At 34.9% G+C, this 26703-nt stretch overlaps 1 protein-coding gene across 3 annotated transcripts in view; it reads right to left on the bottom strand.

Annotated features, from left to right (window-relative positions):
• Nucleotides 1-26703, bottom strand: part of LOC150096712 (multiple PDZ domain protein-like) — a 1501001-nt gene that overhangs the window by 550178 nt on the left and 924120 nt on the right. For all 3 annotated transcript variants that reach the window (XM_090408593.1, XM_090408594.1, XM_090408595.1), the window contains one exon: nt 16785-16961. In XM_090408593.1, the coding sequence (XP_090264719.1) occupies nt 16785-16961 (177 nt within the window). The remainder of the gene's footprint in view (nt 1-16784; nt 16962-26703) is intronic.

Genomic DNA, 26703 nt, shown 5'->3' with positions numbered 1-26703 from the left:
ATGACTTTATGGGCATATACAGGACAATTACTGAGCTAGTAATAAGCAACATATAACCTTCCAGACTAAACCAACCTGCACCTTCTCTCAGTTTGCTCAGTTTCCATAAATGTAGCTCTCAAAAACCCAGCAAGTACTGCAACTACAAATTCATATATTCCTAAGTTAGGAAATTACTTTCATCAGATGCCAAAACATCATTACTTTTCTTATCAAATGCCAAGTGACTGTTGTCATGTTATGCTGTCACATTTGGTCTCTGGTTTCTCCTCCTTCTCACCATCATATAGGCAGTATAAGTGACAATGTTAGGAACCGAAATCTACATTATTCAAAGAAACAGCAATAAATCAGTTCTGCAGGCTAATCACTTGAGATGCACAGGACTGAACCTGATGGTAATTATCATTAACACCAGATCTCCACGGAGTCAAATGACTCATCATGGGAGGTACACACTGTTACACACAAAGTCCATCAAACTATGCTTTAAATTCATTCAATGTATTTGCATTCACTACAATGTTAGGCAATGATGCCAGCCTGGTTGGCCGAGTGGTTAGTGTATCTGCTCTCCAGCCAAAAGTTTGTGGGTTCGAATCTGGCCTTGGACATGAATGGTTCTGACTGTCTGTGGAAATACTAGTGGTGGTGGTGGTCGGCAGTAGATGGCGTTGATGCAGATGATGAGAGTAGTTGGTGGAATGAGTGGTGGAGATGGAGAGCATTGGAGTAGGTGCCCTCCCTCGATGAGTCTTTGGACTCCCTGGAGGTGTCATGTAATAATAATAATAATGATAATAATAATACATTCCACTCACAAACAACTCTCCATGCAAAGAACATGCTCCTTATGTCCCTGCTCACATTCTACTTATATAGCTTCCAGGGATGTCCTCTTGTTCTACCCCTTCTCCCATTCTATGAAAAAAAAAAATTCCATATTAACCCAATAACAACCTATTACCAACTTAAATGTCTCAATCATATCTCCTCTCTTCCTCCTATTCACAAGGTTTTCAAATTGCATTCCCTCAATCTGTCTCTTCAAATCTCACATTCCAAAGACCAGTTACCATTTTAGTCAGTCTTCTCTGGATCCTTTCCAATATATCGTCATCACCGTGAAAATCACAGAACGAATTATGTGCACAATAATTTATTATTATTATTATTTGTCACCTCCAGGGAGTCCAAAGACACATCAAGGGAGGGCATCTACTCTACAACTCTGCTTCCACCACTCACAATTCACAAACTGATTGCAACTACATCAACGCAATCTACCGCCAACCACTACCATTAGTATTTCCACAGACAATCACAAACATCCATGCCTGTGGCAGGATGTTTGTGGCTGACAGTTCCATACTATTGCCCACTCATGCAATCTATTCAAGTCCTCCTGTAAGGGATAACATCTGCTTGATTCCTCGTCACTCTCCCCAGTTTTGCATCTGCTTGATTATACAAGGGCTGATGATGGTCCTATACAATGGAACCAAAAACTTCCTATTTCTGCATATTAAAGTCCTTTGCATCATAGCCATAATCTGATGTGATAACTTCACAAGTTGTACAATATGACCTCTGAACTTTAGATCCTTATCCATCACTCCAAGATCTTTTGTCTTCTCAACTTCCTTCAAAATATTTCCAAGTGTATACTTTGCATTCCATCCTACCAAATTTCAGAACCATACACTTTGTGACAATGAGCAGACAGTTCCATACTATTGCCCATTCATGCAATCTATTCAAGTCCTCCTGTAAGGGATAACATCTGCTTGATTCCTCGTCACTCTCCCCAGTTCTGCACCATCTGCAAATATTTGCATATCACCAAGTTAAACACATCCAAATATCATTAATATACAAAGTAAATAATAATGGTCCCTCTGGCACACCACTAATGACTTTTGTCTTCTGGGATAATGCATCCCCATACATAACTTGGTGCCTATCTGAGAGCCAGTTGTGTATCCAACTTACTTATCTATCGTCCAATCCCATCTGTTTCAGTTTAGTTACCAACTTGTGGTCTGGCAATGTATCAAAAATCTTTGCAAATTCTAAGTATGCCATTGTATATGCATCTCCCCTGTCCAATACATTTGTCATCTTGTTATAGTACATAAGCAAGTTGGCAAAACATGACCTCCCTTTAACAAATCCATGCTGACAAGCACAAGAATACTGTTATCAACCCACTTTTGTATCCTATCTCTCACCAACTCTCCAATACCTGAACTGCAACTCCAGATATACAGTATAATTTGTGGCCTAAGCCTTACACCATCTTTGTGAGGTGTAACAATTTTATTTCCTTCCACTCCTTTGGGACTTGTGCTGTTGCAAAACTCTTCTTAAACAAGGAGGCCAAGGCTGATGCAAATTCCCTGGAACATTCCCTTAAGACATGTGGTGATATGTAATCAAGTCCTATTGCCTTATTGACATCTAGCTTACTTAACTCCTCATATACCACTTGCTTGCTCACCAGTTAGTGTTCTTTCATTTCATTCTTTAACTTTCAGCTTCTGATTTCACACTGAGGATGAAATACCCTGATGAACTGCTCACAACTTCTGGAAATTCTGAATTGTTTCCTATTATGTAATTAACAAGTCCTCTTGCTTCGCAGGTGTATTTATAGACATGTGTATGTCTATAAAAAGAATTTGCCATTTTTAAATAGGGCAAAGTCAATCAATCTTAGTCCATGTTTATCGGTTTGATGTGATTTAACCATTATTTCTCATACAGCATTTAATTAGATTGTTACCTATTCTTGCATTTAGATTGCCTAATATAAACATGTGGTCATTTTTAGGTTGTTAATTATTTGTTGAAGCTTTTTATAAAATTCCTTCGATTCTTTTTCTTTACTTTATTATGCCATGTTTCTTCTTTATATTTTTAATTATAAAGAAGAAACATTTCATTCTTCTTTCATTCCAGTATTTATAGCAAATATTTTATTTTTAAAATAACATTACATGATGTTGCTCTTTCAAATTCTTTACTCCATTTGAATACGATCAATTACTTTTTTAATATTATTTTTTTTTTTAATTTCTTCATAATGCTTCAGTATTTTTCTAATCACCTTTATGTGCTGTTCCTGTATCATTTCATGTTGAAAATGTGATGTTCTGGTTGCATAATTTTTTTCATTTTTGTGGATCATATTTTATTTTTTCTAGCAAAATGTGTATAATTCAGGTAGAGATTATAAAAATAAGAAAATACTTAAGTTACTGTTGCCTAAGACATTTTATTGATTCAGGAGTGCATATATACAAGGAATTTGATTAGACTCAAAACACTAGGAAGTGTCCACTACCTAGTGTTTAAGTCTAATAAAACTGAGTGTCCCAGTTAAAAGAAAAATGTGAACTGAAGTTCTGAAAAGTTTAAACTAACAAGAAATACTATTGAATAAAAAAATAAAGTTTGAAAACAAGAGTCATAACTTTGTAGACTCAGTGGCAGACTCTGAAAAAACAATCACTGATTCAGCGAGATAGGCATGTGTTGAAGTCGTCTGAAAAGATAAAAACATTTGAATATCATGATGGACTCAGAAAGTTAGACAGGCAGGCAGGTCTGAAAGTGAAGAAATGTATCAAAAAGTTTCTAGCAAATAAAAAAGCCTGAGAGAATAAGAGAAAAATATGATTAATCTTTGCAAAAAAAAAAAAAAAAAAAACAGCAAAACAGTAATGGAAAGATAAGCATACAGAAAATAAATATCAGGAATGTGGCAAAATGTCGTTGAGCTATTGAAGCAAACTAAGAAATGGAGGAAAGAGTACTGCAAAAAAAAAAAATATATCAATGTTAAAGATATCAGATGCATCTCTGCTCTATAAGTAGTGATCTGATTGTCCAGTCTTAATGCCAGTGTTCACTATTCTATTCTTCATGTGGTCTCTATTCTCTTCTTCCATCCATTTTTTTAGGATGTAAACACCTTAAAAAAAAAAAACAGAGCTATAATAATTTGCTCTAATAAGAAAATTCTTATGCAAGAATTACAAATTAGTGGCAATATGCTTATAAGCAATGGCTATAGCAAAAATATCATCAATAAAATTCTTCATAAAACTACACCTAAAAATGCAAATAATATAGATTACAGTAAAACCATGCCTTAAAGTACAAGCCATTAAGAAAAAGAAAACCAGGACGTCCTCTTAAACGATTCAATGACGACTTCTAAGGCCGGAACAGACCATGTTAGGCCTAAATCCTTGTTATGCATGATGATGATGATGATGACAGCAAAACATAACTATTCCATACATTAAGGGAGTTATCAGATAAAATAAAGAGAATGCCATGCCATTATAACCTTGATGCTACTTTTAAACTACCTATAAAATTAAAAAAAACATATTCAAATCCTCCAAGGATCTGCTTTCCCCTTGGCCCACCTTGGAGTATAATGAATCCATTGTGCCTGTAACTTACCTTATATTGGTGAAAGTGGATGCATAATTCCAATTCATAAAAAAGAACACAAACAACACATAAAATTTAGCAATTTTGGTAAATGGGGCCTCTTGGATCATGCTCTTAACACCCTACATCAAACTGATTAAAAATGTACCTTACATCTATGACCTATAAAGTATATAAATGTACCTTACAGGTCATAGATGTACCTGTTCCTTACATCATACAAAAACCTAATATGAACACAAATTTAAGGAAACCTGAAAAATTTCGATCAGCCATCTGTTCTAAACAATAATGGTGGCCTAAAAAATCACAAGAATATGGATGTCGCACATTTAGCCCACATAACTTCTTTTCAAGTTCTCCAGCAAACTGTCGATTTAGGACTTTAAATAGTAATTTCAGTTCTTATTTCACATACTGATCACCATCAATAGCGTTTTTGTTATTATTTATCTGTGAACAATCTGTAGCCTAACTTTTGTAAATTTATCAGTTAGTAATTCCTAGCCAAACAGATATTAAGACTCTAGCTCTGATTAGTAAGGATTCCTCCCATCCCAACCAGAGATCAGGCCAATTAACAGTTGACCAAATTAGTGCAACTTTAGCATGCTACATGCACTGTAACATAGCATGTTTCTTTGTACATATATATATACTCTAGATCAAAGATGCACAACATACAGCCCATGATCCAGATGTGGCCCATTCAATGATTTAATGAAGTCTTCAGCATAAATTTAATAAATAGAAGAAAAAAAATATTTGTATGATATTAAATGATTTTAAAAAAAATCAGTAGATACATATATTGTCATTGTTGATGTAAATAAATATTTTCACTAAAGAGGAGAGTTTGTTTACATTCCTGCAGTTTAACAGAAATCACCTATAGTGCATGCTAAACAAATATACTAAAATTTGATTGGTCAGCTTTTCAACTTCACACCAGCAATGCCTGCATGAAAATGATCTAGTATTTTATGATTAGTATGCAAATTCTCTTGTTGCCATTCACATCACCACATCATACATTCAAGTCATAATGAATATTACATATGTACTGGGACAACATTACTCATGAAATTAAACAAGTCACCAATACATACAAAATCTCATTATTATCAACACCCGACCTCCATGGAGTCAGAGACTCATCGTGGGAGGTACTCACCATTGCATACAATGCTCATCCAACAGCGTCTTAAACTGATTCAAGGTGCCCACATCCACAACACACTCAGGCAATGCATTCCACTCACCAACCACCCTCCATGCAAAGAACCTGCTTCTCACTCCTTTGCTTACACCCTCCTTACACAGTTTCCAGCAATGGCCTCTTGTTCTACTCCTCTCTCCCATTCTATGAAAAATCTCTTCCATGTCTACTGATAACAACCTCTGACCAGTTTATATGTCTCAATCATATCCCCCTCCTATACACAAGGCTCTGCAACTTACATTCTCTCAATCTGTCCTCCACATTCCAAAGACCACTGACTACCTTTGTGAATCTTCTCTGTACCCTTTCCAACATATCCTCGTCACAATGAAAACACGGCAACCAAATCTGTGCACAATAATCCATATGAGGCCTGATCAAGGCCTTATACAATGGAATCATAACCTCTCTATTTCTGCATGTCAGGGTTTTCCGCATCCTTGCCATTATTTGATGGGATGTTTTCACAACTTGTGCAATGTGGACCCTGAATTTCAGGTCCTTATCCACCATCACTCCTAGATCTCTCATCTCCTCTACTTCTGTTAAAGTTTCCCCACCAAGTATATATTTGCATCTCATCGTTGCTTACCAAATCTCAACACTTCAATGTTGCCCAACCTTACGCTTGGCAACATCGAACTGACAGTTACACTTACCTGCCTGCCCATTCATGCAATCTATTCAAGTCCTCTTGTGCAATGTTAATGCCTGACTGTGCATTGCTCTCCCCAGTTTTGCATCATCTGCAAACAGCTGGATATCAATAGATAAACCCAACCCAATATCATTAACATACAAATCGAGATACTGCACACCCCCCCCTGCATATACAACTTTCTGATATCTATCTGACAGCTAGTCACTGATCCAACACAGAAGTCTGTTAACCAAATCCATCTGTTTCAATTTATTTAAGAGCTTGTCATGTGGGAGTCTATCAATAGCCTTTGGAAAATCCAAGTACACCACTGTATATGCATCTCTCTGTCCAAGGTATTTGTCACCTTGTTATAGTACATAAGTTAGTGAAACATGATCTCCCTTTAACAAACCCATTCTGATAACCACAGAGAATACTGCTGTTATCAACCAATTTCTGTATCCTACTTCTCACCAATCTCTCCAGGACCTAATACAGACCGCTCTATAATTTGACGCTACAGCCTTATCACCACCTTTATGCAGTGGAACAATTTTACCCTCCTTCCACTCCCTTGGAACCTGTGCTGTTGCAAAACTTGTTAAACAGGCATGCCAGTGCTACTTCCAGTTCCCTGGAACATTCTCTTAAGATGCGTGGTGATATTTAATCAAATCCTATCGCCTTATTAACCATCAAGGTTATTTATTTCCTCAAATACCTCCTGCTTACTCACAATTAAGCTATTCTCTCCTATGTCCTTTATACTTAAGTTTCCCATGATTCCACCCTGATCAGGATGAAACACACTTATAAATTGATCACTGAATATCTTAACAATGTCTTCTGCAGCAGTAGCCATTCTACCACTTTCATCCTTTAACTTCATCTTTCCATGATCATTCCTCCTCCTACTTGCCACACATCTAAAAAACTCTCTAGAGTTTTCTTAGCCTGATTTGTCAATTTCTGCTCATACTCTACTTTTGTTTTCCTTACTAACTGAGTTACTCTCCTGGCTTATTCTTTAAATGCATGTGACTGATTACCATTATTTATCTTGTACTTCCTCCAAAAGACTTTCTTTTTCCAGATTTCATGCTTAAGCTCCACATTCATCCCTTTTACACCAACCGTATTCAGCCTTTTGGCCTTTGGGATATTGATGCTGTTATGTATTTCTTTGTAAGTTCCCATGCAGCATTTATTTTCTTACCGCTCAACTCCTCATTCTATGTTATAGCTCGAAGTTGTCTCCTAAGTTTGTCATAATCACCAGCCTTATAATTCCACATATATCTTTCCATCGCAAAAGCCTGCATATAACACAGGTGATTACTTCATGATCACTTTCACCAACTGGAGGAAAATGTGAAACTCCTCTACCAATTACATCCATCCTCTGATGAAATTATGAGATCTAGAACTCTTGATCCTCATGTGCCTTTCTTTACGTGCTGCCTGAGATAGTTATCTCTCAAGAACTAGAGAAATTCACTTTCCTTATTCCCAAATGCTATCTCTTCATTCCAATCCATACTGCCATAATCAAAATCACTTATAATAATTACCCTTCCTTTGTTCACTAATCCAAGTTGTTTATAAAATTTCTCCATCATCACTTTCCACATTGCCAGGCCTATAGCAACATCCAACTAAATATGTCTTCATCTCAACCTCCACGTCATAAAAAAAAACTGCCTTAACATAACCATCCATTGCCACTATTTCCCCCTTTCATGTCTGCCTTATGTGGACTTAATTCCCCTGCTATCATCAGCACTCCCCCTCCCTTCCTGCCCTTTCTATTCTCACAAAAAATACTGTACCCTTCCATTTCTATTCCTGTCAACCATGTTTCACTTATTCAAATGATTTGGGGGTGAATAAACTCAATCAGTGAAACCATTTCATCCTCTTTATTTCTGATACTTCTGGCATTTATAAACAAACACAACCGTTAATTTTAGGTCTATAGCCAGTCCTATCCAAGTCATATGTTGGTGGTGATTTTCCCACTACACCTACCAAATCACCTTTATCACCGCTTACCACATATGCCTACTCAGTCTCCACCCACATTGCAATATACTCCATCTTCATACACACATTCACTGCCACTTTCAACATTCACTCTCTATGCCATGTCTCCCTGTCCACCAAAGCTCTCCCCATTTCCCTGTTCCTCTTGTATTCCTGTTCTCTCTTCCTCTCTCACACCACTACTGTTTCCACTGCCAAGCACTGCTGTCTCTTCAGTACCACTCTCCTGATTTTTCTTTTCATCTCTTCCTTCTGATCTCTGGCAGGCATCACACACACACTGTACTTCCACACACTATACTTTCATCCAGCAACACTTTTTCCAGCACACTCACTCCAAAGCTATTTAAATGCAACCCATCATGCCCGTATAATTTCATTCTTCCCTCAAACACATACCATACATCCACAAACTCCACTCCCTTCTCCTCGCACAGCTCTGCCAACATACCATTCATGATTCTGGCTCTCCATCGCAACTCATCATACCTGGGTAAAACACTGACAACCTTTCCTAGTACACTGTTATCTCTCACTCTTCTCAATAGTCTCCTGATATTTGTCCTCACCTCCTTCTTATGTCCAGTTAAATCATTCGTCCCTACAATCACAACTAACTCTCTCGCTCATTTCCTCCTTATGCCTTAATTATTGTACTCATTCTCCAACCCGGATAGCAGACCTTATGGACGACTCTGTCAGTAACTAGCCCGCTAATTATGGAGTTTCCATATACTGTTATCCTGGAATCACTCATCACTTCTTTTACTCTTTGTTCTTTCATTCTATTTTCTTGCATACTTTCATTAATTTCCACTAGAAGCCTAACATCACTCAACATATTCTTCATTTCATTTTTCATTCCCAATATCTGTTTCATTAAATCTTGCATTCCGACAATTTCACTCTCTATCTTGCTACCTCTCGTTCGGCCGCACTTTACTTCCTTTTCTTCATTCATACTTTCTTTCATCTCCCCTTATCACTAATTTTCGCTTGTACATCTTTGCATTCTTTCATCCTTCAGTTTCTCCAACTATCATTTCACTTCCATTTTTCGCAACTTTTTCCGTAACTTTCACGTCTACATCCTTGCATTATCTCACTTCCTCAGTTTCTCCTGTTTTCGTTTCATTTCGGTTTTTTTTCATAACTTTCACTTCTACATTCCTGCATTTTTTCACTCCGTCAGTCTCTCTATCCTTCATTTCATTTCTGTTTCTTTCATGTACACTATCAATCTTTTCAGTCAGTTTTGCATTCTGTGTATCATTGTCCAACAGTTATGGCACTTACAACAAATCCATACTTTCTCTCACCTTTCACTAATTCTCTGCCTCTCCACAAAGACATCTCTTATGTTCTGCCATGCACACATATTGCACTCAGGACATCAAATCAGTTTTGAAAAGTCTATGTTGCCAATGCTACTCGACTTTCATGGAATTCGCCTAGTAGCACCAGTCGATGCCCATGTGGTTGACCTCGTGACCAGCATTGTGATATTTAAAACGGTAATTTAGACTAATAATTCTGATAAAATTCACACCAAAAATCACTCAGACACACTTCATTCTCAAAAATAAATAATGAAACCCTAAAATTTATGAAACACTGCCAATTATTATTCAAAATAGAACTTATTTTTCTGGCGTTCTTTCTGACATTGCACAACTTACCCACATATCTCATGGATGCAAATTTGAGAGATATATTAATAACAGCAATTTCCAATTTACTGGTGGAAATTTGAATCAACAATTATTGGAAAAATTGTTGATTCAAAAAAATGTAATGTATCACATTAAAATGCTATTTTCAATAAACATATCTATTGAACTCTATATACATTTTATTTTTCCCTAAAAATCCAGTTTTAAAAAATGCAGTCCATATAAGTGTAACAATTACATGATATTGCACATGGCAGCATTTAAGTTATACAACCCTGCTCTAGATGATGACCTTGATATGAAAATCGAGACTTCAAATTGTTAAGCAATTTTTTGGTTTATATTAAACAGAGTTATTACCATAACAAAGTAATTGTCTCCATAATTTATTAAAATAAATTTACTGTCTTATTATTGCTGCACTATATATTACATTTTTTTATTTTCTTACAAACTTATTAATCTTTTTATGTAATCGCATGTTATTTTCATCTTTTCAGATTGCATTTTAGTAAGGCTCCAGTTTTTACAACGTGCATCACTAGTACACACTAAACCCTCTGTCCAAAAAGAAACCGAACTTTTCGAAAATAGAAGAAACTAGTGCCACCACCTGTTGTCGAAAGCGACAACCTTCATTAGTGTTGTGTCGACTGTTTAGGACATTTGTTTCATTAGAAGCCAAGTTATAGTGCCGAGAGTGAGAGTGTGTTTTGATGAACAGTCGGAAAATGAGTTTCAAACAGAGATGTGCGATTCACTTTTGTGTTAAACTTGGTAAAAGTTTTACCGAAACGCATCAAATTGTAAGATATCATAACACTATATTGTTTTATTTATTTATGAGAAGAGAATTATTTGTAAATATCACGTTCATTTGAGATGATTTATTATACTGTGAATCACTGAGTAACCTGTGAACAAAGGTCTAATGGTCGCATGCATGTTAAACGAAAAGCCCGAGGCAGTGACGTACACAGAAAGCAACTCACATTTGCCTTCTGAGAAAGGGCACTCCCAAAGCAGGGAGAAAGTAAGGGACCAACCTGGGGACGAGACTATCATAGTGCCGTGTCAGAAATTCAGAAGTAAAGAGAGGGTGCTAACAAGAGAAATAAAAGGGGCTTGTGAGGTCAAGGAAGCTACTTTTTTTCATCTCATCAATTGTTGTTCCTATTTTTCTGGGTGCCGGCTACCTCCATGGTCTTTTCTATCTTAGGAGACAGGCAATGGCACAGTTATCATCTGATAGCATGGAGCTAGTAGGATATGTAGGATAAGTTGAGGCCTATTTTACTCTTTTCCCTACTCCTCACCTCCCCACCCACCCTTCCTATCCTATTCTCCTTCCTCTCCTTTTTCCCTCTCCCATTCCCCCCAGTACCCCTCCATTACCTCTCTGTCACTTCCCTACTTCTCTTCACTTTGGCGGTACTCTACCCCCCTCTCTTCTATAGGCCGATGATGAGTTTTCCTTTACTTTCACCGTGGCCTTCCTGTTCGAGTCGATTGTGCACAAGACAGTGATGTGTAACGGCGGGAAATTCAAGCAGCCTGTTCAGTGAGCTGCTGACGGAGAATCAGCACGTGATAGCGAATGCTCTCCTTGGAAGCGGTTGCAGGCACGAGCATGTCCGCAGCTAACCTCCGACAACGCGGAAACGATGCTGTATACAAAGATAGGCCTACCGATTGGTAACCAGACCCTGCACGTGGCGTGATGGAAGATCCAATTCACAGGTAACAAAAAGGGTAGAAAAGACCAGCAGACCTGATTCCCGTTCAGTGATGGTAAAGTAGACTTTTTGTTTCATGTTAATTAGTTCGCATTGGAGAGAAGAAATTACTTTGATATGATTGATGTTTGGACAGTCTAACTAATGAACTCTAAGTAGAATTTTGTGATATGTAACATAATTGATGTCCATCTGGCATATTGTCCTGGACCGATTATTAATGAGAGAGACAGAGTCAAATTTGTGTGATATATGTTACAGGTACAATTGAATTGAGATTGCTTTGATATTAAACCACAGAGCTTAGAAATGAAATTTATGAGAGAGAGAGAGTTATTGTTTTGGTAGTACTGTGCTTAGTGATATGCTTAATTTTGTTTAATATGCATTTTGAACTAATTTAGTGTGAATTGACCTTATAATCTAGAATTGATTTTGCATGACTGAGTTTATTGAATATGTGGTATAATATAACTATAAATGTGTTTCAAGTTTAAAATAAACATGTATTTTATTTAATTCTGAGTCTTGCCTGAATATGATAGTCAACTCACCACTCATAAAATTCTGAACCATAAATGGGAGGGAATTGATAGTTAAAGAATTAGTCTAAAAGCCATGACTGTCAGTAAGGGTTACTAATGAGTTTATGGATAAGAATCTGGGAATGTCTCACTGAATAGAAATCCACTCTGTTATAGGATATAAGCTGGCGCAGCATTAATAAAACAAATTTGCATATATCCAAAAAGGGGACAAACTCAAAATTTTGGTAAGCATAGATACGACTGCAGAGTAGATAATAGGAAGAAGTAAAAATAAGGTTTCAGCGATAGGAAAACCAATACAACAAAATGCTTCAAAAAGCATATATGATGAATGCTTATCCCGTACTCAAGTTTATGAGTGGTTTAAGCGATTTCAAAGTGGTCATGAGACACATGAGGATGATGAAAAGCTGGGCTGTCCAAAAACTGGGCTGAGCGAAGTTAACTTCCAAAAAGAGCGATTTCATCATAAAAAATCCGAAATCGTCCGTGAGATTGATTGAAGATGAACTGGAGATTTCAAAATCAACTGTGCAGAACATTTTGACTGAGAGTTTGGGCCTTCGTAAATTGAATTCGCGATTTGTTCCCCACAAGTTGACTGACAACCAAAAAATGTATTGAATTGAACACTGCAAGAACCTCATTAATACCACTTGCAAGGACTCAAACTTCCTTGTGATTGTTACTGGTGACGAAATGTGGTGTTTTGAGTATGAGCCCGAAACGAAGCGCCAGAGTGCTGAGTGGAGACCACCAGAAGAGGGGCATCCAAAAAAAAGTCACTTGGAGAAGTGACTTTTTTTTGGATGCCCAAAGTAAAGACAATGCTGATTTATTTCTATGATTCCAAGGGCATTATCCAAAAAGAATTCGTTCTGCCTGACCAAATGGTCAATGGTGAGTTTTATCTCAAAGTTTTGAAGCGATTGATAACAAGAATTCATCGCATATGGCATGAATATCGTAATGCAAGCAGCTGGTCACTTTTGCACGATAATGCACCATCTCATCATTCAAACATTGTGAGACAGTTTTTGAGCAAAAAAACAAATTTGTGTGTTGGATCACTCTCCGTATTCACCTGATTTAGCACCCTGTGACTTCTTTCTCTTCCCCCGACTTCATTTGCCGATGAAAGGAAAGCAATATGATATGATTGAAAACGTCCAAGTGACAGTAATCACAACCTTCAACAGTATCCCAAAAACCGATATAAAAAACTCATTTAATGAATTAATTGAAAGTGACAAACTGTAATGATGCTGAGGGAGAGTATATTGATTGAAATAAATTATTTGAATAATTATAATTGGCCTGTGTTTTATTTTCTATCAAAAGTTCGGTTTCTTTTCGGACAGAGGGTGTATTTGTAAATCTTTCTTTTTAAACAATCTGATATATTTCTTTCAAATACATCTTTAGTCTGGTTAAACACGTCTCATCCTATTTCTTTATCAAATTTATAATTGCAATTTATGGTCATGCATGTTCAATTTAATATCTGAATCTGTTCTTGATTTATTTCTGTTTATTTCCAAAGTATTTCTATGATAGATTATTTTTGATTTATTCACGTTTCATTGTAGGCATATTTATACATCATTTAATGCTATTATCATGAGTTCTAATTCTTTTGATAATGTTGCTATTAGTATTAATTATTAATACTAATAAATGCTATTAATAATAGCTGATGAATTATGCATTATTCAGGTATTCAAGATTATGTTTATTTTTGTTTCCTCCCTTTTTGTTGCACATTAGCATAACACTAATGGATGCTACCTATCATTAACATTATTGCATCTAGTAATGCACACTGTCTTACAGATTATTGATTTTTAGTATATAATTAACAATCGAGCCTCCATAGCTCAGTCAGTATAGACGAAACCCTTTAGTCAAAAAGACCTGGGTTTGATTCTCGCCCATGATGTGAGGACCTTTATCTGGTCTCTTTCGACTAAAGGCAAGTTAACTGGTCTCATATGGAGGTGGAGGGATTTTTCCTCCAGTAACTCAGGTTTTTCATCCCTCAAAACAGGCAAACCAGTTGCATGAACACATATGCTACAGTCATAAATACTTATGGCAGGGAAGGCAACAGGAAACCACTTGCTTCATATCTCCCTAGTAATTAGTTGCAACCTTCCCAAAGAGAGAAGGCCACAGGATTAGGAATTAACAATCCTAATCACAAGTTAAATGAATTGCATACTACCTTATTAATACTTTACTAAGAGAACACTTTTTTTTTCTTTTTCTAAAGATAAAAACACTTAAAATGCTATTAACAGAGGAACAAAAACATGATATATTCAGGAAATACAAGTTATCTAGAAAGTGTGATGATTTAACAAGAGTCTCAAATTTTGTAGATCTTGAAAAGCTTATGACAAGGTATCGAGCAAAAAAAAAAAAAAAAAAAAAAAAAAAATTCAAACTTCACAAACTATATAGTACTTGAATCACAAAGATTTAAAACAACATTTAAAAGGATGAGCTTTATTTATAATCTTCATAAAGCACATTTCGATGAGATGTGATACTAAATGTGATGTGAAAATAGTAGATATTAAGTTTGGTTCTCTAGTCTATGTAGATGATGTCATGCTTTTAAATACAGCTGCTTCAAGACTTAACAGATTTACTACTGAGTTAAAGAGATTTTAACTAAATTCAATAACCAAATAAACAAATTTTGTATGAAAATTAATCTACTGAATTCTCAACTTTGTTAACTTGTAGTATACAAGCATTTTAACAACTTTGGCACAATTTAGTTTACAAAAGTAAACTAAATATGGAAATAGACAACAGAACAAGAAAGAATGGTATAGTGAGAGGCAAGTGAAGAAACGTACGTAGAACAAGAGAAAAATCAGTCAGAAACACCTGACCTGAATCATGCAATATGCATTGTTCATTCTAATTTGAACTGTACAGTAATTTGAAATGCATACGATAACTGAAATAAGTCAAAACAAAAATGAAATCTTAGTTGTGTTAGGCCATCACAGACCTTCTATATTCCTTGAGGGTACATTCCAGGAAATGATAATTTTCATTAATTTTAATGAAATACAATGCAGATTTTTTTTTCTTACAAACTTTTCTTTTCCCTTTTCTTTTTTTTTTTTGCGAATTGAATGCAAGGATGGTTATTCATAAATATTTGGCAATTAGAAATAAAACAGTTCATCAAAAAAACTAAATTTATGGATATGAGAACCATGAAGAAAATTGTGAAATAAGATGAAATTAGAGGTGGAACTAGAAAAAAACATGACATTATAGTCACCTCTCATTATAGCAAACACAGTTATAGTGAATCAACTCTAAAAGTCTCTATTCAGTTGTTTCCAACATAGCATCATAACAATGATGCATGCTAAAGGAAATTAATATAACAAACTTTCCACAATAACAAAGTATTTCTTTGGTCCTTAAGAGTTCAAAGTAGTGAGAGTCTTTCATATTAATGCTCAATAATGTACAACTAGAATTAACTTAATCTGGTCACTGAAATAGAATGAAAAATGAAAGTTAGCAAAGAACCATTAAAAAAATGAACTAGAGGAAAAGCAAGATTATGTAGAGGCATGGAGAATATGGAAAAGTATGTTGATTGTTATAGTTAGAACTGCATTTAGAAACAAATGCCTTAGATAACTGAAATAAGTCAAAACAAAAATGAAATCTTAGTTGTGTTAGGCCATCACACAGGCACCTTCTATATTTCTTGAGGGTACATTCCAGGAAATGATAATTTTCATTAATTTTAATAAAATACAACGCAGATTTTTTTTTCTTTTCTTACAAACTTTTCTTTTCCCCCTTTTTTTTTTTTTTTTGTGAATTGAATGCAAGGATGGTTATTCATAAATAATTTGGAAGAAAAAAAAAAAGCAATGCCATCTCCATAGCTCAGTTGGTTTCGACGATGCCCTTTAGTTGAAAAAGTATGACTTCGACTCTCACCTAGCATATTTCAAGTGTAGATAAGTTAGCCATCTCATACAGATGTGAGTTAGCCAGTTTGATACGGATGTGGAAGATTTTTTCTCTCAGGAACTCAGGTATAATGGGTATTTTTTTATGCAAAGCAGGAAAACTAGCCAGAAGAATACAAGCAATTGACAGCTATGACACCCTTGCAGATAGAATCACCTATCCCATCAGAGAATTAATTAGGTTTCCAAAAAGAGCCAAGTTATGCCATGATAGGCCAAATATGCAAAGGAAAATGAGAATGGAAAAAAATTGAAATATTTATTTTTAAGCAAATATTATGATAATCCAGATTAATTCAGATAATCCATCGCAGAACCTAAGCCATGTGAATATAAGGATTTGTTGACTAGGTTAACTAGTTATATAGAAAAATTACTATACATAGATATACTGTAATATACTGTATATATATATGCATTAATAAGTAATATATACCTTGGTGGTGATTCTGAAGGTGGTGGAGGTGGCAATTTTAGAGGTGGTAATAACAGCGGAAGTGGGGGAGGTGGTGGTGGTGGTGGTGATGGAGAAGTTACTTCTGTTTCTTGCTCAAGTGTTAACAAAGCAGACTGATGAAAAACTGCAGCATCAGCAGCAGGTACATATTTAACTCTGAAAAAATGTTAGATGTTATCAAAAGAATAAAATGTCACCATTACAACTAAAATTTAGATCAACTAAATTTTAGATTCAAATTGAATCTAAAATTAAGTATTAAGATTCAAATTGAACAAAACAAATAATGTGGTATGAAAAGTTATGAAGAAACCTATTATTTTTTTTATGTTGTTCCCACCCACAAAAGGTTATTAGTATACCTATTGTGAGTGGCTAAGGATTTTGTTTTTCAATTTTTATCAATTTTATACATTTTTTGTAATTTTTTATTTATTTTTAGATAGTCTGGAAACCCTGCTCTAGAGACAAAACATGGAACTATTTAAGGACACTTCAGGCTTCCTTGTGTGGTTGTCTCATGCCTGGCAATGAAATTCAATTACCGCCTTATTACAGCTCTTGATATTTTCAAGGCATTGTGATTATATTTTCACAAAAGTTTCTTCAAAAAATTTTCTATTGGCTGTCCAGTATCTTCTCTGGTCACTCACTCAATGCATGCAAGGACTGGAACAGCTCATTAGAGTTGTGGGCAATACACCACCATTAGTGAATCAGTTTAAGGAAAGTTATGGCAAATGCTGTGTGGATAATGGTAAATGCAATGAGTCTTCAGAAAAGGAATAGGATCATAAAAATGTATGGCTTTTCATCCACCAATTTCACCACAACTGTTGGAGTAAGTTCAGATTCATTCTTTCATCTCCCACCTTCTTTCAATGACTACAGATTCTATTTTTTAGCTTTGAGATGACAACAATTCACATTCATCTTATTTCCAGTAATCATCTAGAATTTAATTTGTACTATGTACAAAATAAAATGATCTACTACAATCACCTTCAGTGGCGCACTCAGGATTTAATCTTGGAGGGGGCCGAGCACTCAGGATTTAACCTTTGGGGGGGGGGGGGAGTTGAGTAGACATTTTACAAATACATACTACACATCACATACGACCTATAACTGAGCATCTGTAGTGATCACTAAGTCATAAGTAGCACACAACATAAATAAAAAAAATGAATTTTAATTAGGAAAAGGTTTTTGGAAATTTTTCTAGTGTTTTTTCCTTTTCTTTGGGGGGTGCCCGGACCCCTTGGCCCTCCCTCTGGGTGCGCCACTGATCACCTTAAATCTACAACAATTTTTATACAATTTTACAGTGGAAAAAAAGAAGATATTTTAGACAACTATGTATTCCAAAACTCAGTCAAGTTGTATTTCACCCAAAAAAAAGTTATCCACTTCACCAAATCTTTGGTTATATCTTATAGTTTTTTTCCCACAATTTTTCTTAGCCTCTTTTCAAATATGCTTGCATAAATCTAACCTTGAACATTAAGTAGAGAAATTATTTTTTAATTTCACATTTGGTTTTATTTCCCTTTTCAAAGATGTCATAGTACTATGACAGCACTACCTAATCATCAAGAATTTGAACAATTTTTGAAATTTTTTCCAACTTTTTCAAAATTGAAAAAATTGATCATTTTTGATTCCTTTTATGCGTTCCTTTCTTCTTTTCCGAGTTTTTTCAACAAACTTCAGAACATTTTGCTACTTCATAATATTTATCTTCTTGCTAAAGTGTTCCTATGATATTTCTTTAGCTATCTTTACACACATGCTACAGTTGTCTTTTGCATTTTTCTCTGTATTTTCTCAAAGGGTACTCATCAATATGACTTCTTCTTTTCCTGGACTGCTTCTTTAGTTTCCTTAGTTCACCATGAAATTTTCATTTTTTTTTTTTTATTTTTAACTTTGTAAACAACTTCACCACATGCCTCCCTGGCTGAATCAATGTTTTCTTCAGAGTTTGCCAGCGGCTCAAAATTTGGTTCTGTTCTTAACTTTTTCATTTTAATTTCTCAGTAATATTTGTATACTCACTCTATAGTACCCTTCCCAAAGCCGATTTTTTTTTAAAACTTTCATACATTTTTTTCTCTTTTAATATGATATTCATTTTTATCCTGCTTAAAGCTAAATGATCATCACTTCCTATTTCAAATCTTCTGTATGCTCGTGTCCTGAACAAGCGTGAAGATATTAACTATGTTATTGTTGACAGCGATAAGAATTTTCTTGTTTCTTTTGTGAGTTCTTTCTATATGAATTTGTGCACATCTTGTTGTGACAGTGGTTATAATTATTTGTCCATGTCCTGAACAGAAATCCTGTAGGACCATACCATCATTATAAGCTTTTCTTTTTTTCTTCTCCCCAAAATATTTCTACATGACTACAATCTAACAGATAGCTTAGGTGTTGATGGTTGTTCATGACTTATTTTTCACAGTATTAACAACACCACAAATATTTTATAATAAAACATCTTTGTTGATAAAAGTTTGTGGTGTTGTTAATACATGACTACAGTTCTCTTCTTATTCCTTTGTTTAAATCTCCAATAAGAATCAGCTTTTACCTCTTTCTTATATCAGCTTCTGTCTCCAATGACTCAAAAAATTCCTCTACTTCTTCCTTAGTAAAACTTAATAAAACAGGCACAAATAAGTTTCATCATCCAATTTCCCATTTTGAAATTCTCCACATCAACTCTACTTGAAACTGCTTGCCATTGAAAAGATTCAGTTGCCATCAATTATTTAACAGAACTTCAAACACACCATTTCACTTTATTTAGATAACATCTATTTGTACTGATATCCACTTTTCTGATTAAGTCATCTTAACTGTTGATATGTTAATAACATTGGTCAATGATTTTTTTTTTTTTTTTGTAACTAAATTAGTTTCAATAATTCTAAGGTATTCTGATGTGCTGAGCCAGAATCTGAAATAAAAATCTTCATCATGGAATGATTTTTTTTTAACAAATATGTTTTGCATAGGAGGCCAAATAAACTTATGGATTTAAATTGCTTCTTCATTTAATTGCACCTTGGTAGCTGACTGAACTCAAGGTGTGTAGCAATAATGTGATAATGAATGATAGCATGGTGAGCTCTCACTTATGCATTTATGTTTTTGAATTACTAATTTGTTTATTACTATTATTATTTACCCTCGTGGGCAATAAGCAAATACAGACTACATTAGTTATATGTTCTACAATTACAAATTACAATTACAAATGTTAAGGGGTGCTGCATACTTCCATTACTTTAGGTACTAAATTAAACCAGGATTAAAAAGAGGCTCCCTAACTACTACTTCATGTTGAAGTTAATTCGACTCAATGAATTCAAAAGAAAAACTAGTCTATGATTCTTTTGTGCACCAATGATTTAATTACATTGTGTTAACTGATTATCCTCTTTAACTAGTGTCTCAATTTTTATGAATAATTTTTTTATCATAATAACTATTAAAAACAGAAATTATAACCAGAATTATGGGTTATGCTTCATTATCATTTTAAATATGACTATAAGGTTAAAATGAAAACAAAATCACCATTAAAAACTGAGAAAGCATGTAGAAAGTTTTTCACTTACAAATTAAATTCTACTTCAAGAAATTATATTCTTTCATATTTCAAATTTAGGGACACAAAACACACGTGTTGAAATTATTATTTTACTTATTAATAAAATAACAATTTGCCGTTTCGACTCCTGTATTGAGGTCATCATCAGAAGTAAATTAAATCTACGCTGTTAATTAATCTTTTTTTAGCCTCAACTTTAATTTAGAACTAAAACTCGCATTCCTGTTTTTAAAATGTACTATTGTCTTTTATACTAGATCTGTTGATATAATTTTATCATGTCTCTGTTGTTTTTTTTATTTGTTCATTTTTTCTGTCATAATTCTTTGCCTGTGATACCTGAACAAGTTGAATCATTCAACAAAACTAGTTGTATCTTAATATTAAACCTTGTTGTTTTTTTTAATCTCGGTATATAGTCATTCAAACTAATTTTTATAATATTTTCTACCAAGTAAAGATGAATAATAATTATATATATATGTATATATATATATATATAAAATATAAATATAAAAAAATTATAATTAATAAATAAAATAAATAAAAAACTACAATAAACTCTGCTAAAGTCCTCATGTACTAAGATTCTTCTGGATTTGTACAGTTCAAATTGTTATACTATGATGGGGATGATGAGATGTTGGAAAGGGTCCAAAGGCGACTGACTAAGGTAGTTTCTGACCTCTGGAATGTCGAGTATGAGGAAAGATTGAAAAGATGTAATTTGCAGAGTCTAGTGAAGAGAAGGAAGAGGGGAGATATGATAGAGACCTACAAGTTGGTAAGGGGTTGTTATAGGATCAATGGTGGAGAAGTTCTACAGAGAATAGTGGGAGATCAGGGGAGAACCAGAGGTCATCCCTGGAAACTGTATAAAGAGGGTGTGAGTAGGGGAGTGAGAAGCAGGTTTTTTTCATGCAGAGTTGTGAGTGATTGGAATGCCTTGCCTGAGAGTGTGGTGTCTGCAAGTAGTTTGAATGTGTTTAAGACACGGTATGATGAAATGTGTGTGAGATAAAAGGACCTCCTAGATGAGTCTTTGACTCCATGAGGTCCTGTTTATTAATAATAATAATGATTTTCTTCAGGCCTTGTACAGTTCAAGTTGCTACGGAATGTTAAGGGGAAAAAAAAAAAAAACACTTCAAGTCTTCTTGTATTGGGATTTTTCTTTGGCTTGTTCTGGTTCCTATAAAGGTTGCAGATGGGTCCTCCACATTCTTGGAATGGTTAGGCCATCATTTTTGTTCGGATTTGAGTTGTGTTTAAGCATTTCACATGCTTCTTTGAATTCCATCTCGAACCAGGTTTTGATGTGGTTTAGGGTGTAAAATTTTTTTTCTCATTTTAACTTTTTATTTAATTCGGGATCTTAATCTTATTTCAACTTATATCTGTGTCCCAGATAGAATCCCTCTTAGTACAATAAACTCTGCTAAATCTTTCTCTAGTAATACATAAATCTCTTAACCACAATGTTATTTCTGTTCAATCTACCGATAAGAGTGAAGCTGTGGATTTGTGAGACAAAGGAAATGCTAATGGCGGATGCCTATTCCTTTGTCTCAGCACTGGTTCTAATTCCTTATTCAAATTCAGAGAAATCATTTTTTTTCTGCGGCGCCACCCTGAATTCTTGATTTTACTAAACTTGTAACACCAAAGAATTAGAATACAGTCAGCGTTCAATCTCATCTACTATATTTTTTTTTCATACCTGCAGTCATGACCAATTTTTATCTATCTCCCCGCCTTTGGTTCGCTAATTTTTATGAGCAAGTGCAGTAGGTACTAATCTCAGGCAATACAACATTTAGCTTTTAAACAAAACATTTTAATTTCAAGAAAGGATATATATTTATCTATAAAGCACTGTATAGAATTTGATTTCTATACAGTGCTAATTTATTCTGATAAATCATTATTTGCCCCAAGAGTATGAGAAATACGTTACGTCCATGTGAAACGTAATTTTCTATAACTTAAATTTCACTCCGACTTAACAAGGGTATGTTTGGGACAAGGGACTTGGTATGTTTGGAGTGCGTGGTCAGAAAGCCAGTTTTTCCAAAATGGAGGTAATTAATGTGTCGTTTGTGTTCGTCCTTCCTAATTGGGATGGTTCACCCTGTTTCCCCTGTGTATGGTAGATTACATGTGCATTGTATTTTGTATACCCCTGGGTGGGCTAGGTGTGGAAAAGGATTTTTGGAAGAACTGAGTAGATGTCTTAATTTTGTTGGGGGTTTAAAGGAGTTTTTGAGGTTCTATTTGTGTAGTGTTCTGTTATTTTTTTTCAGAAATGCCTCTAACATAAGCTATGGCAATAGCATTCTTGAAATCTTTTATGTTTTTACCAGTATCTCTGTGGGGGATCTTGTGAATAGTTTTTTTTACTGTATCCATTTTTTATAAATGTATGGTTGATGATCTTGTATTCCTGATTTAGAGAATGTTCATTTGAACAGATAGTTTGAGCTCTGTGTTTAAGGGTGCTTATGATGCCTAGTTTTTGTGTTGGGTGGTGATAAGAATTTTTGTATATGTATTGGCCTGTGTGTGTGTAGATTTGCGGTAGACTGAAAAGGAGAGAGAGCCTGAGGGAAGATGTGTGAAGAGTGTCTAGGAATGAAAGAGAGTTTTTTTTTTTTATTTCAATGGTGAATTAGATACGCTTGTGTTGTTTGTTCAGGTGGCTAAGGAATGTATTTAGTGCTTCGCAGCTGTGGGGCCAAATGGCAAAAATATCAACATATCCGAGCCAAATTTTAGGCTTTAGGCACGCTAACTCTAGAGCTCATTACTCAAACTCTTCCATATAAAAGTTAGCAATTGGAGGGGGGGGGGAGATAGTGGTGAGCCCATGGCTGTACCCTCTTTTTGAAGGTAAAAATTGTTTTGCCACACGAAATATCCAGAGAAGAGTACGTGGGCAAAGAGGGCCGTGATGTAGTGTGGAAATATGTTCTGTAAAAGTAAGATAGTGTCATTGATCGGGACATTGGTGAAAAGAAAGTTATGTCAAAGCTGACTAATAAATCTTGGTCGTTGAGTGTAATGTTTTTAATTTTGTTTATGAAATGTGTATTTTTTATGTAGGAAGGGGACTGACCTACCAATTCCTTGAGTGTGGCCACTAATTTTTTGACTATGTGGTAATTTGGGCTGTTGATTCCTTCAACAATCGGACATAGTATCATGTCTGTTTTGTGTATTTTTGGCAGGCCATAAATTCTGAGTGCAGGGACATAATGAGGTATTATTTTTTTGTTGTTTCTTCTGGCCTTTTATGTCCCTATCAATGCTGATCACCATGTAACCTTAAAAGAAAGAAATTATATTCTTGTTTAATCCTTTACCAAGATGTAAGTAAATGAAGTTTGCACATGAACTATCTTCACGACTATGTACTTATACATAGGCTGTTCACTTTACATCAACTGGCTTAATATCCCATAATGCAAAGCCCACATCATTTATAATGCTATGCATTATGCTTTACTAAGATCTCATCAGTGGGAGCCAGACAAGGTTGAATTAATGCAGAAATCATATATTATCCATGTATAAGTAGGAAAAAAGTGCTTAACCTTATTATTAAAATACTTCTACACAGGTATTGTACATAGTTTCTGATCCACACTATGGATCAGAAACTGTAGAAAGATATTTATCACTTGGTTACAAATTAAATTATATTTGCCAAGAAATTATATTCTAGTTTAATCCTTTACCCAAATGTAAGCAAAATTTCTTACCAGTTGTGAAGATACTTCATGTGCAAACTTTGCTTGCTTACACTTGGGTCAAGGAATAAACAATATAATTTCTTGGCAAGTATAATTTAATTCGGGAAAGCATGTTACAAATATCAGCTATTAGAATTATGAGGAAAACTCAACAGTATACCAATGAAGTCCAAAACAAAAAAAAAATAAACTCAGCTGTGGTAGAACAAAAATTAACAACCTCAGTGAGAGATATTCAAGCAAGATTACTTCCCAAAATTGGAAAGAGTTTGAAGCAATCATTCTTATTTATAGTAGGTTAATGAATCAGTGCTCTCTCTTTATACAATCTTGCAATAAAAAATAGCTTTTGTGTAGCTGATTGGTTAATTAGGGATTTACTCGTGCAAGGACAGCAAAAGTTATACTGTCTCAAGCCAAAGATTATTATTATTTGGTAACCTCCATGGAGACAGACTCATCATGGGAGACCCACGCAACAACATGTCTATCATAATAAGCTTTGAAGTTATTTGCATGGCAATGCATTCCACTAACTAACACAAAAAATGTGTTAGTGAGTGAAAATATACTCCTCACTCCCTTCTTCACCACATCTTTATACAACTTTCAGGGATTGCCTCTCATTCTTTCCATCTTAACATCCGCTCTTTTTATAATTTCTTATTTGACTAAGTTGAATAAAAAATCAATATGCTTCGCTTAAGAAAAAAAAGTTTAGTTGAACTGGAATTTTTAAAAGGCATATTTTTTTTGTGTGTGTGTGTGTGTGTGTGTATATATATATATATATATATATATATATATATATAATCGAGAGAGAATGGAACACTGTAGACCACCTTTCTTGGATAGCTGTGATGCAAACAATGATCACATGATTACTCTGTTAGAATGGGGCAAATGCTTGGGCTTAGACGAAGGTAAGTAAAATGAAAACTAGTTGTACTTTGGCTTTTTTTCTGTAGAAGTAGTTCAAAAGAAGAAGAGAATAGATACTACTCATGTTTATAAGCAGGCCTCAGTATAACAAATATACACAAGACTATATAGCTAATTATTTTGGAGTTTTGATATTTTGACATAATGTCAAAATGTCTGATAGAATCTCTTAACTAACTTAAAGGAATCCACATTCTCTCAAATGCTCTTCCTAACCAACACTCCAAAGTCCTGATATCAGTTTGGCTATTCATTTTCAGACCATCTCTGGTGTTTCCACATCACAATGAAAACCAGATGACCAAATCTGAGCATAATAGTCCATATGCGGTCTGACCAATGACTTGTATAGATACATCACCACCTCCTTATCCCTACATGTCAATGTACTTTTCATCATAGCAGCAATTCAATATGCAGTCTTTGCAACATGTATGATGTGCCCTCGGAACTTCATTCCACTGTTCACCATCACTCCAAGATCCCAAATCTCATCCACTTCCTGAAGTACAGCTCTATCAATACAGTATGTAGCCTTATATTTCTGTATCCCAAAGTGTAACACTTTGCATTTATTAATATGCAAACTGCAATCCCACTCATTTGTCCAAGCTAAAAGTCTATTCAAATCTTCCTGTAGAGAATTAACATCAGCACTACTACTCATGGGTGCCTGCGTAAAATTTTCAGGGGGGGGGGGGATGCAAACCTGTAGGAATGCTGTTATGTTTGGTGCAGGTAATGTTAGCATTCATGGCAAGAGTTGCATAATCTTTTTAACACCATATCAAGGAACATATGGCAGAGTGATACCCAGCTGCTCTGGAAGAGATTAATTTTAGGGCATAGCTAAGAGACAATTGTTTCTTATCTGTGTGGGATGTGCAAGAAAACACCAGCAGCTATTGGGATCCAACCATTACAGACGCTGTCATGTAAAACATACTGTAAAACTACTCAGTCGGTAGGTATCGCACTGATATGATCGTTGGCTTGTCAAGAGCTCCTGAAAAGATCAGTAGTATTTTATGTTATCACTGGCAATTTTACTAGAATTTTACATAGTATTGTTTGCTTTTCGTATCTTAGTGTGTCTGTGTGATTTTTGTGTTTTCTGTGTTATTTCAATTATTATTTTTAAGATACAATAGCATCCACATGGCACCGATTAAAAAAAAATGGCAGCCAGGTCGCCATGTTTGTTTAAGAATTTGGATATAAAAGAGTTTATGCAATGCACTGTCTGTGAGATGTATGCTTTGCGGAGAGTGGTTGGAGTCTGGTTAGATGGTGATAGTGGAGTGAATATGTGCAGAAATATGTGTAGAAAGTGTAAGGAGAATGAGGATCTGAAGCATGTTTCAGGTGGCAAGAGTGATATCATTAAAGAAAGTCAGAATACAGAAAATAGTGATGTGATAAGAAATTATGAGGTAGTACCAGATAGGTGTGAGAGCAACGTTGAAAGTGTAAATGGATGATTTAAATGATAATGAAAATGGTAAGATAGATGCAAGTAGTGAGATCGCACAGTTGAGCAGAGCGATACATAGGGCAAAGCGGCAGCTGGAGCGTATGCAAA

This window comes from Typopeltis vanoorti, chromosome 18, assembly GCF_054136105.1.
Source record: "Typopeltis vanoorti isolate ZY-2024b chromosome 18, IOZ_Tvanoo_1.0, whole genome shotgun sequence".
Taxonomy (NCBI): Eukaryota; Metazoa; Arthropoda; class Arachnida; order Uropygi; family Thelyphonidae; genus Typopeltis; species Typopeltis vanoorti.
The sequence above is the reverse complement of the archived record's forward strand: the minus strand, read 5'-3'. Positions and strand labels throughout refer to the sequence as shown.